The sequence below is a fragment of the Homarus americanus genome, unplaced genomic scaffold (assembly GCF_018991925.1).
Source record: "Homarus americanus isolate GMGI-L3 unplaced genomic scaffold, GMGI_Hamer_2.0 scaffold13802, whole genome shotgun sequence".
NCBI lineage: Eukaryota > Metazoa > Arthropoda > Malacostraca > Decapoda > Nephropidae > Homarus > Homarus americanus.
The window spans coordinates 1-15,704 of NW_024740460.1; the positions used below are offsets into that span (position 1 = coordinate 1).

Below are 15,704 nucleotides of genomic sequence, written 5' to 3' on the forward strand. Positions count from 1 at the left end.
ATCAAACAGGAGATTCCTTACCACCAGGATCCTTTCCTAGGCCTAACTAAACGTTTCACTAATACCTGATACCCCTAGGGCATTGCAGAAGACTGGACAAGGCACTAGACAAGGGTCAAGGCTAGAGAACGAATGGACACGTCTACCATATGCGACGGTTTTTCGCTACTGGAGAAGCGTGCCCACGTGGTGGAGAAGCGCGTCTCATATCACGTGATCCAGGACATTTGCTAGATAGTTTATATGATTAATTAATACTACTCTTGATTTGACTTAACAGAGTAAGACAATGATGCATATTAATAACATACATAAATATACAATTAACCTAAGTAACTAAGAACAATAATAATATAATAAGTACAATTAACAAGTTAATAGCTTGTGTGAAATGTAGGCGTGAACATATGCCTCACGCTATGCGAGTTCCCGAGCGCTCAGGCACGTGACAGTATATACCTGGCCGCTCCTAGACACAGGAAAGGGGTAGTACTCACAGCGGCATACACAGGAAGAGGGCGACGTTGGAGTCCTTTATGATGTACATCTGTCCCTTCAGCAGTAAGCCTCGGATGCTCTGTAGGGACGACTCTTGGGAGGCCCACGGCGCCTGGCTGGACCCTCGCCTAATGGGACTGTCAGGTGAGGAGAGATGGTTAGGTTAGGTTAGGTGTTATTGTTGTAAGTTGGTTGATTCTCTGATGTGTTATTGTAATCATTATTATTATTATTATTATTATTATTATTATTATTATTACTCATGGTTGTTCTACAGGAGTGCAATATATTAAATATAAATCATACTAATAAACAACAATAAATAATTACTGAGATCTTATTTAGTCAAAAGTAAACTTCTGGCAATAATTATGGAAGACAAAAGATGAAAGGCTTTGATCATACAATTAGGGATGAGGGGATATTGGTAGAGATATTAATGAGTACAATTATGGTTACGGGAAGACAAGAGACAAGAAGCGGAGAGTTAAATTAAAAGCTGTGATCCCTGGAGACATGTGCTGGTTGAGAAGGTTGGCCATCACAGCCCAGCCCGATATCGCTTGAAGTGGAGGGATGTGGTAGCCAACCCTCAGAGATGAAATTGGGCAGCAGAAACCAATGTTATATGACATTGTATAACTAGCCTAATGTAACAACAGGTGGCAGATAATTTTACTCAATCACGGAAGGTTAGGTTAGGTTAGGTTAGGTTAGGTTAGGTCAGGATAGGTCAGGTTAGGTTAGGTAATTAGCTCACTTGTCTCTGACACTGACGAGGCTTGTTGCCTTGGTTCCCGCACCTGCACTACCTGGCGTGCTTCCCGTCCCCACGTTACCTGGGTGGGTGTCACGTAGGGGCAACTTCTTGGACACTACCTCCCACGTCACGTTCTGGAGCTTCGTGATCTGCAAGGTGAATACATGGAGTTAGTGGTGGTGTGGTGTGGTGTGGTGTGGTGTGGGGTCATATGATGGTGGTGTGGTGTGGTAGTTGTGTGTTGGATAAGTTTAGGTTTAGGAGGGAGATAGGAAGGAACTGGTTCACAAATAGGGTGGTGGACGAGTGGAACAAGCTTAGAAACTTTGTAGTAAGTGCTGGAACTCTGGAAAGTTTCAAAAGGAGGCTATGTAGATTCATGGATGATAGAGAGTGGTAGTAACTCTCGACAGGAGCTGCCATGCACAGGCCAACCGGCCTATTGCAGATTCCTTATTTTCTTAGGTTCTTCTTATGTTCTTTTGTGGTGGTGGTGTAGTGTAATAAAGGGTCACGTGATTGTGGTGTGGTGTGGTGGTGAGATAGTGTAGAGTGGTGGTGTAGGTTGGTGATGTGGGGTAGTGTGGTGGTGTGGGGTAGTGTGGTGGTGTGGGGTAGTGTGGTGGTGTGGGGTAGGGTAGTGGTGTGGGGTGGTGGGGTGATGGTGTGGTATGGTATGGAATGTTGTGTGGTGGTAGTATGTGGTGGTGGTAGGGTGTAGTGGTGATAGTGAAAGTCAGAATCAATCTCTCTCTCTCTCACACACACACACACACACACACACACACACACACACACACACACACACACACACACACCTACACCTCCTTTACTTACCGAATCCCAGGATAGGGTCACGTGAGGTCGCTGAATACTGAAGTACTCCACAAACTCTGACCCCAGCAGCTCCTTCCCCAGTAGGTGCAGGATGCGCTCCCCGGCGAACCGTACTTTCAGATCCGGGTCGAGGACGATGCCGAAGGGGAAGAGAAGAAACTGTGGGTGAAATAGAGACGTCAGTGTGGGTTAGTTTGGGTTATTGACGATTTGTGTGGGCTAGTGTGGGTCTTTGTGGGTTATTGGTGGATAGTGTGAGTTATTGTTGATGAGTGTGGGTTGCTGTGGGTTAGTGTGAGGTATTGTCGATTAGTGTGGTATGCTGTGGGCTTTTGTGGATTACTGTGGGTTAGTGTGGGTTATTGTCGATTAGTGTGGGCTAGTATAGGTTATTGTGGGTTAGTGTGGGTAACTGTGGGTAACTCTATCTGTATGTACTGCACGTAAATCTTCTATACATACATTTGTTTGTTTTTTGTTTTCATTAATAATACTTTGAATTCTCTCTATCTGTCTCTCTTTTCTTTCTTTCTTTCTTTCTTTCTTATTTCAAATTTTTCTCATATTTTACTTTCTTTTCACTTTAATCATTCTCTCTCTCTCTCTCTCTCTCTCTCTCTCTCTCTCTCTCTGGTTGATTGTCTGTCTGCCTGTCTCTCCCTGTCTCTTTAATTCTGTCTGTCTCTCTCTCTCTTTAATTCTCTCTGTCTCTCTCTCTCTCTTTAATTCCGTCTGTCTCTAGTTGATTGTCTGTCTGCCTGTCTCTCCCTGTCTCTTTAATTCTGTCTGTCTCTAGTTGATTGTCTGTCTGCCTGTCTCTTCCTGTCTCTTCAATTCTGTCTGTCTCTCTCTCCTCTTTAATTCTGTCTGTCTCTCTCTCTTTAATTCCGTCTGTCTCTAGTTGAATGTCTGTCTGCTTTGTCTCTCTCTCTCTCTTTAATTCCGTCTGTCTCTAGTTGATTGTCTGTCTGCCTGTCTCTCCCTGTCTCTTTAATTCTGTCTGTCTCTCTCTCTCTTTAATTCCGTCTGTCTCTAGTTGATTGTCTGTCTGCCTGTCTCTCCCTGTCTCTTTAATTCTGTCTGTCTCTCTCTCTCTTTAATTCCGTCTGTCTCTAGTTGATTGTCTGTCTGCCTGTCTCTCCCTGTCTCTTTAATTCTGTCTGTCTCTAGTTGATTGTCTGTCTGCCGGTCTCTCCCTGTCTCTTTAATTCTGTCTGTCTCTCTCTCAATCTCTTTAATTCCGTCTGTCTCTAGTTGATTGTCTGTCTGCCTGTCTCTCCCTGTCTCTTTAATTCTGCCTGTCTCTATTATTATTACGTCTGTTTCTCTGTCTACCTTCATCACCTGAAAAAAGTAAAAAATTGAGAAAAATTTGAAATAAGAAAGAGATAAAAGAAAAGAAAGAATATTGATTAAAAAGTGAAAAGAGAAGAGAGAGAGAGAGAGAGAGAACCATGCTACAGACACCCCAATTTAAGAGGCCTTTGAGAATCACTTGGTATGGGCAGGAGGAGGATGAGATCACGCCATGTAGGGCAGGCAGGTGGGTAAGATTGCTGGTGGGGTAGGGGTGTGAGGGGGCAGAGTAGGGGGGTGTGAGGGGCAGGGTGAGGAGTGAGGTAGGGTGTGAGGGGCAAGAGTGGGGTGAGGGGCAAGGGTGGGAGCGTGGTGGGGTGTGAGGGCAGGTGGGGGGTGAGACTGAGGGTGAGACGTGAGGGTAGGGTGTGAGGGGGCAAGGTGGGGGTGAGGTGGGGGCAAGGGGTGAGGGTGGGGTATGGTGTGAGGGCAAGAGTGAGGTGAGGAGTGTGAGGTGAGGGGTGGGGTGTGAGGGCAAGGTGAGGGGTTGAGGAGTGTGAGGGGTGGGGTGTGAGGGACAGGTGTGGGGGTGAGGTGTGAGGGTGAGGTGGGGTGTGAGGGGCAGGTGGGGTGGGGACTGTGAGGGCCAGGGGTGAGAATAGGGGTGGGGGTGTGAGGGACAGGGGTGAGGGAGGGTAGGGGTGAGGGGTGTGAGGGGCAAAGGTGAGGAGTTAGGAGGGAGGGGTGAGGGTGGGGAGTTAGAGGGAGGGGTGAGGGTGGGGAGTAAGGAGTGAGAAGTGAGGAATGCAATGAGAGGTGAGGAATGGTGAGGACTGAGGCGTGAGGCACACTCGTCTGTCTCACATCAAAGGCACAACAATAATGAACCAGTCAAGGGTTTTGTCGGGGGTTCACCTCACAACACATGGCCTCCTGCCTACAACCAGAGGTTCTATTGTGGGTTCTAATAAGGTTCTTTCATTCTCTGGAGGTTCTGGTGAGCTCTGATGACCTACTGCTTTCAACGTTAGCCTCTGGGAGACTTTTGGAGCCTACAGTTGAATTTAGTGGAGGGAAGACAGGTGTGGAGGGAAGGACAGGTGTGGAGGGAACACAGGTGTGGAGGGAACACAGGTGTGGAGGGAAGCACAGGTGTGGAGGGAAGGACAAGTGTGGAGGGAACACAGGTGTGGAGGGAACACAGGTGTGGAGGGAAGCACAGGTGTGGAGGGAAGGACAAGTGTGGAGGGAACACAGGTGTGTAGGAAACACAGGTGTAGAGGGAACACAGGTGTGGAGGGAAGGACAGGTGTGGGGCGGGGTGTGGGAGGGGGAAGGGACTGGAGTGTGGAGAGGGAAGGACGGAGTGTGGGAGGGGGGGGGAGGACAAGTGTGTGGAGGGAGCGTGCTGCTTGCCCACGGAGAAGCTAGGTAAGGTGGGTCTGTTGAAGCCCTGTGGCTTTCTGACGCATCTCCCAGTGCAGGCCTCAGTTTGTTTGATTCAGTCTGTGAGACAGGAAGGTTTCATTAAAACTTCACCATTGGAAGCTTCACAAGTAGGCTTCCACCATTAGCCTGATAACCTTGATAACTCTCTATAACACCACAACAATGCTATTAACATCTTCTTTTTGAAACACTTGATAACATTTAATAACACCTGGTAACTTACTTGATAATACTTAATACCACCCAGTAACACCTGAAGTAAGCACAACTAGTAACATTTGATTAAATCTGATATCAGTAACACAGTATTGCTCATAAGTTTTTTGTCTGTGGTGACCTGCATTGGCTGGAGTCAAAGATTAAGGTAAAAGGTAGAATTAGAGGAGACATTAGAAATTAGAATTGAGAACAAAATTAGGGTAGAATTAGGAGAATTACAAAGGAGTAGGGAGTGAGAATTACAAAGGGTAGGGTAGGGTGCCAGGGTGAGGTAGGGTAGAAGTGGGTAGAGAATTACAAAAGGGTAAAGGGTAGGGAGTAGGGGTAGGGGTAGGGGAACAAGGGTGGGGGGGGTGGGGTACCAGGGTAGGGAGTGGGGTGGGGTAAGTGGGGTGGGGTACAAGGGGTGGGTGGGGTACCAGGGTGGGAGTGGGGTGGGTGCCAGGGTGGAGGTGGGGTACAAAGGGTGGGGTAGGGTGGATTTGATGGAGTGACTAACATAGGTTCGGGTCCCCCAAATTATGTATACTATCGTTAAAACAATACAAAACTTAATAATGAAACACAATTATGAGGCAAATTATATTAAAGATTTAAACTGAGTTATTAGTGATAATTGCTTGAATTTTCTGATGATTTCGTAACGAGCGGTTGTTAAGGTCATTACAGGAGAGGTGGTAATTAAGGGGCTAATGACGGTGGGGGGTCATAAAAGAGGGTGTGATGAATAATGAATCAAGCCAAGATTTTAATAATGTACTGAGTAATTTATTTGAGGTGATTAACTAATCTAACCTAACCTAACCTAACCTAACCTAATGTAATTTAACCTAACCTAACCTAACCTAACCTAACCTAACTACCTAACCTAACCTAACCTAACCTAACCTCACCTCACCTCACCTAACCTAACCTAACCTAACATAATATAACATGATTCATGAGAAGGTTACATATGGGAGTATTTAATAGGTTCATATATTACATAACAAAAGGTAAATATTTTTCAGGACCGAGCGGAAAACGATAAAAAAACAACAACACTTTTTAGTTTGTTTTTTGAAGTACCAAATTGTGTTTAATATCACAGTTAGTGTCAGTTGGTACAGTCAAGTGTCAGTTGGTACAGTCAAGTGTCGATTAGTACAGTTAGTGTCAGTTGAGTGTCAGTTGGTACAGTCAAGTGTCAGTTAGTACAGTTAGTGTCAGTTGGTACAGTCAGTGTCAGTTAGTGCAGTTAGTGTCAGTTGGTACAGTCAAGTGTCAGTTAGTACAGTTAGTATCAGTTAGTACAGTTGAGTATCAGTTGGTACGGTAGTGTCAGTTAGTACAGTTAGTGTCAGTTGGTACAGTCAAGTGTCAGTTAGTACAGTTAGTGTCAGTTGGTACAGTCAAGTGTCAGTTAGTACAGTTAGTGTCAGTTGGTACAGTTGAGTGTCAGTTGGTACAGTCAGAGTGTCAGTTAGTACAGTTAGTGTCAGTTGGTGCAGTTAGTGTCAGTTGGTACAGTCAAGTGTCGAGTTGTACAGTTAGTGTCAGTTGGTACAGTCAAGTGTCAGTTAGTACAGTTAGTGTCAGTTGGTACAGTCAAGTGTCAGTTAGTACAGTTAGTGTCAGTTGGTACAGTCAGAGTGTCAGTTAGTACAGTTAGTGTCAGTTGGTACAGTCAAGTGTCAGTTAGTACAGTTAGTATCAGTTAGTACAGTTAGTATCAGTTGGTACAGTCAGTGTCAGTTAGTACAGTTAGTGTCAGTTGGTACCAGTCAGGTGTCAGTTAGTACAGTTAGTGTCAGTTGGTACAGTCAAGTGTCAGTTAGTACAGTTAGTGTCGGTTGGTACAGTTAGTGTCAGTTGGTACAGTCAAGTGTCAGTTAGTACAGTTAGTGTCAGTTGGTACAGTTAGTGTCAGTTGGTACAGTCAAGTGTCAGTTAGTACAGTCAAGTGTGTAGTGATGGGTTGTCAGACCACAGCTTATATCTCAAAACTCCAGTCTGACCCGACATTAGGGAGGTCAAGTGTGAAGGAACTCGCACCCACCTGATGACTTCTCCAGAAGATATAACTTATAGTCTCTGAAACAGTCAGACTTGACCTGACATTAGGGAGGTCAAGTGTAGGGTAACTCTCACGGTTGACCAAGTTGTAAATCAGCCAGGCTCCTCCATGTCACACATGTAAGGGGGCACCGGCCGCTCTCTCCCAATATACCACGGCCCCACCTGATGACTTTGAAGATAAAACTTATAGTTTCTGAAAAGGTCAGACCTGACCTCCATTGGAGTCAAATGTAAGAGACCCTTCGCCCCACCCGACCAGCTGAACCATGACATAATATATAGGGCGTCCTAGTCCTCCTCAGAATTTAAGTCAGAGACACACAGGGATCGGGAGGAGGTCCACCACAGCCGAGTCGCTCAGGAGAGTCATGCAGAATTCTCCCGACTTCCCTCCGTGTCCCAGCTAAGCAGTCGCCCTCCCGACACCAGTGTCCCAGCTAAGCAGTCGCCCTCCCACACCAGTGTCCCCGCTAAGCAGTCTCCCAGGCCTTCCCTAGGTCACGTGAGTGTTTGTCAGAGCTTTCCATGGGATGAGTTACTTATGTGGGAAGTGTATTCATTTCATGTTCGTGTCCAGAATCAGTGTCTAGTAACATAATATGATGTCCTAAACGTAAATATAATGTCCTAGTAACTTCAATAGAAGGTGTTATTAATGTGTCCATGTCATGTTCATATAAAGAGTTGTAACGAAGCGGTGTTTAGTCGCCTTTAAGACGTAATAGATGTGTATTGACGTATAAGATACGATAAGTGTAAATAACTATCACGGTCACCACCAAAATCTTCTCTCTTTTATACTCTTATACTATCAATATTCGAACTATATGTAATCTTCTTCTTGCAAGATCCCGTCTTGTTATAAGTGTCAGTTAGTACAGATAGTGTCAGTTAGTACAGTCAAGTGTCAGTTAGTACAGTTAGTATCAGTTAGTACAGTTAGTATCAGTTGGTACATTCAGTGTCAGTTAGTACAGTTAGTATCAGTTGGTACAGTCAAGTGTCAGTTAGTACAGTCAGTGTCGTTAGTACAGTTAGTGTCAGTTGGTACAGTCAAGTGTCAGTTGGTACAGTCAAGTGTCAGTTAAGTACAGTTAGTATCATTGGTACAGTCAAGTGTCAGTTAGTACAGTTAGTGTCAGTTATTCAGTCAGTGTCAGTTAATTGATTAGTGTCAGTTAGTAGAGTTAGTGTCAGTTGGTACAGTCCAAGTGTTAGTACAGTTAGGTGTCAGTTAAGTACAGTTAGTGTCAGTTAGTAGAGTTAGTGTCAGTTGGTACAGTCAAGTGTTAGTTAGTACAGTTAGTGTCAGTTAGTACAGTTAGTGTCAGTTGGTACAGTCAGTGTCAGTTAGTACAGTCAGTGTCAGTTGGTACAGTCAGAGTGTCAGTTAGTACAGTTAGTATCAGTTAGTACAGTCAGTGTCAGTTAGTACAGTCAGTGTCAGTTGGTACAGTCAAGTGTCAGTTAGTACAGTTTGTGTCAGTTAGCACAGTCGAGTGTCAGTTAGTACAGTTAGTGTCAGTTAGGTACAGTTAGTGTCAGTTAGTACAGTCAGTGTCAGTTAGTACAGTCAGTGTCAGTTAGTACAGTTAGTGTCAGTTAGTACGGTTTGTGTCAGTTAGTACAGTCAGTGTCAGTTAGTACAGTCAGTGTCAGTTGATACAGTAAAGTGTCAGTTAGTACAGTTAGTATCAGTTAGTACAGTTAGTGTCAGTTAGTACAGTTTGTGTCAGTTAGTACAGTCAGTGTCAGTTAGGCAGTCAGTGTCAGTTAGTACAGTTAGTGTCAGTTAGTACAGTTTGTGTCAGTTAATACAGTCAGTGTCAGTTAGTACAGTCAGTGTCAGTTGATACAGTAAAGTGTCAGTTAGTACAGTTAGTATCAGTTAGTACAGTTAGTGTCAGTTGGTACAGTCAAGTGTTAGTTAGTACAGTTAGTGTCAGTTAGTACAGTTTGTGTCAGTTAGTACAGTCATTGTCAGTTTCAGTCAGTGTCGTTGGTACGGTCAGTGTCATTGGTACAGTCAAGTGTTAGTTAGTACAGTTAGTGTCGGTGTACAGTTTGTGTCAGTTAGTACAGTCAGTGTCAGTTAGTACAGTCAGTGTCAGTTGGTACAGTCAAGTGTCAGTTGGTACAGTCAGTGTCAGTTAGTACAGTTGGTGTCAGTTAGTACAGTTTGTGTCAGTTAGTACAGTCAGTGTCAGTTAGTACAGTCAGTGTCAGTTAGTACAGTTAGTGTGTCAGTTAGTACAGTTTGTGTCAGTTAGTACAGTCAGTGTCAGTTAGTACAGTCAGTGTCAGTTGATACAGTAAAGTGTCAGTTAGTACAGTTAGTATCAGTTAGTACAGTTAGTGTCAGTTGGTACAGTCAAGTGTCAGTTAGTACAGTTAGTATCAGTTAGTACAGTCAGTGTCAGTTAGTACAGTTAGTGTCAGTTGATACAGTAAAGTGTCAGTTAGTACAGTTAGTATCAGTTAGTACAGTTAGTGTCAGTTGGTACAGTCAAGTGTCAGTTAGTACAGTTAGTGTCAGTTAGTACAGTTTGTGTCAGTACAGTCAGTGTCAGTTAGTACAGTCCAGTGTCAGTTAGTACAGTTAGTGTCAGTTGGTAAAGTCAAGTGTCAGTACAGTTAGTGTCAATTGGGCGAGTCAGTGTCAGTTGGTACAGTCAGTGCCAGTTCAGGGGTGCCACAGTCAGTGTCACCCCCTACAGTCTCAACATCCAGGTTACATCATGGCACTACACAATAATAACACCGATAATTACACTGTACACGAGGGGGAGTTCTTACGAGTATTAACTAAAACAACTATGGAGGTGGGTGAGGTGTGAGTTGAGAGGGGGTAGGGAGTTGAGAGGGGTAGGAGTTGAGAGGGGTAGGGAGTTGAAGGGGGAGGTGGGAGGTCTGTGAGGTGAGGGCAGAGGCGATGTGAGAGTGGAGTGAGAGGCAGGAGAGTTGTGAGAGGGGAGTGAGAGGCAGGGAGGGTGGGGAGGTGAATGAGAGCAGGGGAGAGTTGTGGGGGGGAGAGAGAGGCAGGAGTGTTGTGAGAGGAGGTGAGGAGGCAGGGAGTGTTGTGGGGGGAATGAGAGGCAGGAGTGTTGTGAGAGGAGAGTGAGGGAGGCAGGGAGTGTTGTGAGAGGGAGGTGAGGCAGGGAGTGTTGTGAGAGGGAGGTGAGGTCAGGGAATGTTGTGAGAGGGGAGGAGGCAGGGGATGTTGTGAGGAGGAGGTGAGAGGCGGGGGGGTGGGAGAGGAGGGAGGCAGGAGGGGAGAGGGGAATGAGAGGCAGGGAGGTTGTGAGAGAGGAGAGGCAGGAGTTGGAGAGGAGGTGAGAGGCAGGGGTGTGTGAGAGGGGGGGAGGGGGCAGGGGGTGTTGTGAGAGGAGGAGAGTGAGGCAGGGAGGTTGTGAGAGGAGGTGAGGAGGGCGGGGGTGTTATGAGAGGGAGGAGATGAGGGGCAGGGGAGGAGAGGGAGAGGTGAGGGGGCAGGGGAGGTGTGAGAGAGTGAGGCAAGGAGGTTGTGAGGAGGGGGTGAGAGGCAGGGAGTGTTGTGAGAATGAGGGCAGGGCAGGAGGGAGAGTGAGGCAGGGAGGTTGTGAGAGGAGGTGAGGAGGCAGGGGAGTGTTGTGAGGAGGGAGGTGAGGGCAGGGTGTTGTGAAGGGGAATGAGAGGCAGGGAGGTGTTGGAGAGGAGAGAGGCAGGAGAGGTGAGGAGAGGGAGAGGACGGGAGGTTGTGAGAGAGAGTGAGAGGCAGGGAGGTGTGTGAGAGAGTGAGGGAGCAGGGGTGTTGTGAGAGGAGAGTGAGAGGCAGGGAGGTTGTGAGGGAAGTGAGGGCAGGGAGTGTTGTGAGAGGAGAGGAGAGGCAGGGAGTGGAGAGGAGAGGTGAGGCAGGGAGTGTTGTGAGGAGGAGTGAGGGCAGAGAGAGTGTGAGGAGGGAGGAGAGAGGCAGAGTGTTGTGAGAGGAGTGAGGCAGGGGTGGGAGGAGGGGAATGGGGCAGGGAGGTGTGGGGAGGAGAGGGAGAGGCAGGAGAGTTGTGAGGGAGAGTGAGAGGCAGGAGGTTGGAGAGAGGTGAGAGGCAGGGAGGAGGTGGAGAGGAGAGTGAGGGCAGGGGAGTGTTGTGAGAGGGAGGTGAGGAGGCAGGGGGTGTGTGGAGGGAGAGTGAGGAGGCAGGAGGTTGAGGGGAATGAGGGCAGGGAGTGTTGTGAGGGAGGGAATGAGGGCAGGGGGAGTGTTGTGAGGGCAGGAGAGTTGTGAGAGGGAGGTGAGAGGCAGGAGTGTTGTGGGGAAGAGGGCAGAGGTGTGAGAAAGAGGAGGCAGGAGAGTTGTGAGAGGAGAGAGGCAGGGAGTGTTGTGAGAGGAACTGTGAGCATTACCTGAGGGTGGTGCAGAAGGTGGTGTCTCTGTGTGTCTCTGCAAGATCTCCACATCGAGGTCATCCTGTAGAAGTCATGTGGCGATCTGCAGAAGTTGACCTGTGATACACGCAGGCAGTAGGGGGATGGGGGGAGGAGGGAGGGAGGGAGGAGGGAGGGAGGGAGGGAGGGAGGAGGGGAGGGAGGAGGGGAGGGAGGGAGGGAAGAGGGAGAGGGAATGGGTGGAGGGAGAGAGGGAATGGGTGGATGGAGGTAAGGAGGTAGGGAGGGAGAGAAGGTTAGTTAATGAGGTCCATAATAAATGCATTATTGATCCTTCCATCATCATGATCAGACTTCCTAATACTTTATCATTCTAATAGAGAGAATAACAGAAGGATAAGAAAGGGAGACGGAAGGACACAGGAGGAGACACAGGACACACATACACTCCCACTATTCCCATGTTTCCCTCGCCTCTGGACATCAACATCACATCAGGTCGAATCCCACATCTTCGCCAACAGATGCGGGTGACGTCATTCCTCACATCAGGTAATCTCAACCAATCATCTTTTTCATAGTTTATTTTATGAACTTAGAGTGGGATAGGGGAGGTGTGTGTGTGTGTGTGTGTGTGTGTGTGTGTGTGTGTGTGTGTGTGTGTGTGTGTGTGTGTGTGTGTGTGTGTGTGTGTGTGTGTGTGTGTGTGTGTGTGTCTTTCTCTCTGTTTGTCTCTCTCCCTCTGTTTCTCTCTCTTACCCTCTCTCTTATCTTTCATTCCCCCTTTCTCGCTGGTTCTAAAATCAACTTTAAAACTCTCTAAATTGAACCTTAAATACTCACAAGAATCATTCAGATACAGATAGATAAATAAAAAGATATTAACAAGGAAATAATAAATAAACACGAGATACATTACCATTAAGTCGAGTAGATCCTAAAGTCAGCTCATGTGGTTGGCTAGTTGTACAGTTGCTTACACTTTATGCCTGGTACATTGGCTGGTGTGTTTTGTGAGACGTGGTAACTATGTGGAAGGTTTATCAATCATCCTTAGTCTTGCTACTATAGTGAAGTTCCTTAGGGCCATTCTGAGAGTTTTAATATATGATGTAAACAAAAACATAGGTGCCACATCTCACAAAAACACGTCGCCACTGTACCAGGTATAAGTGCAGGCGACTGTACTCTGAGTCATAAGTTTAAGAGAAAATCATTGAATATTTCCTATGTATTCTTTACCTCGATGTCGCTTAAAACTTACTTTATCCATTTACTGTTCCTCTGAGTTTGTCTGTGTCAACTCTGGTTCTGTAACTTATGTCCACATCTCTGCCTGTCTCTGAACCTTTGTCCATGTCTTTGAATCTCTGTAATTTCCGCTTCTGTTTTTGTCTGTAACTTCCTTCCCGTCTCTGTAACTCTCATCTCTGTATCTCCTGAGTTAGTGTAACATTACGAGTCAGTGACGGGGTACAGGACTCATCTAAGACTCAGTGACAGGGTACAGGACTCACCTAAAACTCACGGGGTATAGGACTCACCAAAGACCCATTGACTCACCTACGACTCAATGACTCACCTACGACTCAGTGACTCACCTACGAGGTAGTGAGAGAGGCCGGGGCGACAGGAGCGGTACTGCAAGATGGCGCCGTCACTATCGTAATTCGTCACGACCATGGAAGGAGACTTCATCTTAGGGAACCTGAAACAATGACTAAATTATAATCTGGATGACGCTAGTGTGACCTGTACGACACAAAATGACCTGGACGACTCAAATGTGACCTGGATGACTCAATTATGACCTGGACGACTCAATTATGACCTGGATGACTCAAATGTGACCGGATGACTCAATTGTGACCCGGATGATTCAATTGTGACCTGGATGACTTATTTATGACTTGGATGACTCAAGTGTGACCTGGATGACTCAAATGTGACCTGGATGACTCAAATGTGACCTGGGTGACTGACTTATGACCTGGATGACTTAAATGTGACCTGGGTGACTGACTTATGACTTGGATGACTTAAATGTGACCTGGATGATTCACTTATGACCTGGATTACTCTAATGTGACCTGGAGGACTAAGGTGACCTGGAGGACTGCGGTGACCTGGATGACCCGGTTGACTTAAATATGACCTGGAAGACTCGCTTATGACCTGGATGACCTAGGCTGACCTGGATGATTCTAGTGTGACCTGGAGGTCTCAAGTGTGATGTGGATGACTCAAATGTGACCTGGATAACTATGACCTGGATGAATCATGTATTAGCCCGTCTCATGGTGAAAAAGGGTTTACAAGGTCTCGGTAGCAGGAACAGTTTACAACTCGGTTAGACAATGACGACATCTCGATGACGTCATCAAAGAAACAGAGAAAGCGGAGGACGTTTTCACTGGGGGACTCAGAAGGTTTTGTGGATGTGTAAGCGTAATATGAATCCTTAAGTTTAACAGCCTAGCCGTTATTACGATCATGACATCATGGCAATAACAATTACATAAATTTGGGTTAATACAGTATGCCGACCTTGAGAATGAAAGCCCAGTATCTCCTTCAGAGCTCCTCTCACAGGCACCAGTCTTGACTTGAAGCTCACGAGAATAGGACGGGTGACCTAACTCAGTCAAGCTGAGCCCCGTCCATTAGCACACTCACAGCTTAAGTTAATTACGGTGCATCTACTAATAGATCTGACCACAATAGTTTTACCAATAAATGGAGAAAAGACCATTTGGGGTTTGTAACTAACCCCTCAATTTTATATATAGCAGTTGGAACTCACCCAAAGCGAAAAGATAGAACCATTAACTGAACCAGTGAAGCAGTGTAACTAACTGTGCAAGGAACCGACGTCACTGTAACCCAAGTATCAGTGAAATTTTCCAAGTGTCATTCTCCAAGGCAACAGACTATATACCGTATACTGTATATTCTCGTGAGCAACGTTATATGTCAAGTGATATATTTAAATGTAATCCCAGAACAACATACAAAAAAAAATTCTCAATAACATTTAATAAGTGAGTTAACAATAATTCACTGTAGAGTGGCAACACCCTGTGACGACAGGCCGATGACTTGAGTCCCCATCTCAAGTGGACGTGGCCCAGTACATTCTTTTAGCCTGCTGATTGAGTACCCATCACTACAAAGACTCCAACATCTCAGACACTGTCCCCAACTCTCAAGTGTTATGGAGACGCTCTCTGTACATTTTTCCCCTCTCAAAGATCAACAGTACAACTCTGTGCCCAAGGCACAGTTGAGATAAATACCTGTTAGATATTCCAAGTTGTTTAACTAAGTGTTTCTGTGGTTTGTAAAAACAGAGTGTTGTAAATTCTTTGTGGAACCAGCTACATCTGGTACAGGCCAACTACTTGACCTGTCATACTCAATCAACTCCAAGAGGTCTACCAGCTCCAAGGTGCATTAACCTATGTGTCCTCACAGGATCGCCTGACGACACCAGTGAACTCCAGTCGCAGTCTGACCACATAAGAGGACAGACGTGTGCCCATGGGTGCTTCTGTCCTCCCGATCGTCAGACAAAGGACACCTCAGTCTCTACCTACCCCTTCGCCGGCAAGTGTTGCCAGCGATGAGGTCGACATATAAGCGCCCCAGAAGAGTCCCCTCTCTCATGGACAGTTTCAGAGACGGATGTCATAGTGCATCTATGGGAAACACTTGCCGGAGTGGCAACACCAATGCCAAGGGCAGCTCTCCCCTCGCCACCCGCCCCTCTGCCAACCAACCAAGTAAATTGCATCTGCACTTCCCCAAGGACTTATTGAAAACCGTCGAGGAACGGTTTAATTGGACAACAAAGTATTGGAGACAACGCAGTCTCACCATTCAATTCCAAAAAGATAAGAACCGTAACTTTATCAAGTGTCAGACACCCAAGGTCTATGAAACGCTCAGTACTGTTGGATTTGACCGGGTTGTCCTCGTGCCTCCACCTGCTGACGCAGCGGAATGTTGCCACATCCTAGTTAAACAGTTCCCCCTATACGCTGAAGTCGAAGATACTTGTAACTTTAATCCACGTATACTCAGTATACGTCGACACTACCGAGGGAAGACCCCACACTGAACCATATCACCCCGGGCCTGCTTTTTGTGTCATCTGCTCCCATTGGGGTCACACCTTCACCTCCTGCTGCCGATGTGATCGTCCCAGATGTCGCTTCTGTTCATGTAA

General features: G+C 46.4%; 2 protein-coding genes across 4 annotated transcripts in view; both read right to left on the bottom strand.

Moving 5' to 3' along the window:
- Nucleotides 1-466: 466 nt before the first annotated feature.
- Nucleotides 467-7,336, bottom strand: LOC121875441 (soluble guanylate cyclase 89Db-like). Its single transcript, XM_042379997.1, has 5 exons — nucleotides 7,326-7,336; nucleotides 4,803-4,854; nucleotides 2,096-2,257; nucleotides 1,259-1,407; nucleotides 467-635 (listed from the first exon to the last, which is right to left on the bottom strand). Exons 1-5 carry the CDS (start codon nucleotides 7,334-7,336, stop codon nucleotides 494-496), a joined length of 516 nt encoding a protein of 171 aa, XP_042235931.1. The 3' UTR covers nucleotides 467-493.
- A 4,194-nt stretch (nucleotides 7,337-11,530) lies between these two features.
- The window catches only part of LOC121875442 (soluble guanylate cyclase 89Db-like), a 92,468-nt gene continuing 88,294 nt past the window's right edge, over nucleotides 11,531-15,704 (bottom strand). For all 3 annotated transcript variants that reach the window (XM_042379999.1, XM_042380000.1, XM_042379998.1), the window contains 2 exons: nucleotides 13,078-13,184; nucleotides 11,531-11,593 (listed from right to left, as the gene is read on the bottom strand). In XM_042379999.1, the coding sequence (XP_042235933.1) occupies nucleotides 11,568-11,593; nucleotides 13,078-13,184 (133 nt within the window). In that variant the 3' untranslated portion in view covers nucleotides 11,531-11,567. The remainder of the gene's footprint in view (nucleotides 11,594-13,077; nucleotides 13,185-15,704) is intronic.

What these genes read in the sequence shown, in the direction of transcription:
- LOC121875441 (XM_042379997.1), bottom strand. An exon ending in TGACCCTATCCTGGGATTCG is followed by an intron (nt 1,408 to 2,095) that starts GTAAGTAAAGGA and finishes TTCACCTTGCAG; the next exon opens with ATCACGAAGCTCCAGAACGT. An exon ending in CTCGTCAGTGTCAGAGACAA is followed by an intron (nt 636 to 1,258) that starts GTGAGCTAATTA and finishes CTCACCTGACAG; the next exon opens with TCCCATTAGGCGAGGGTCCA.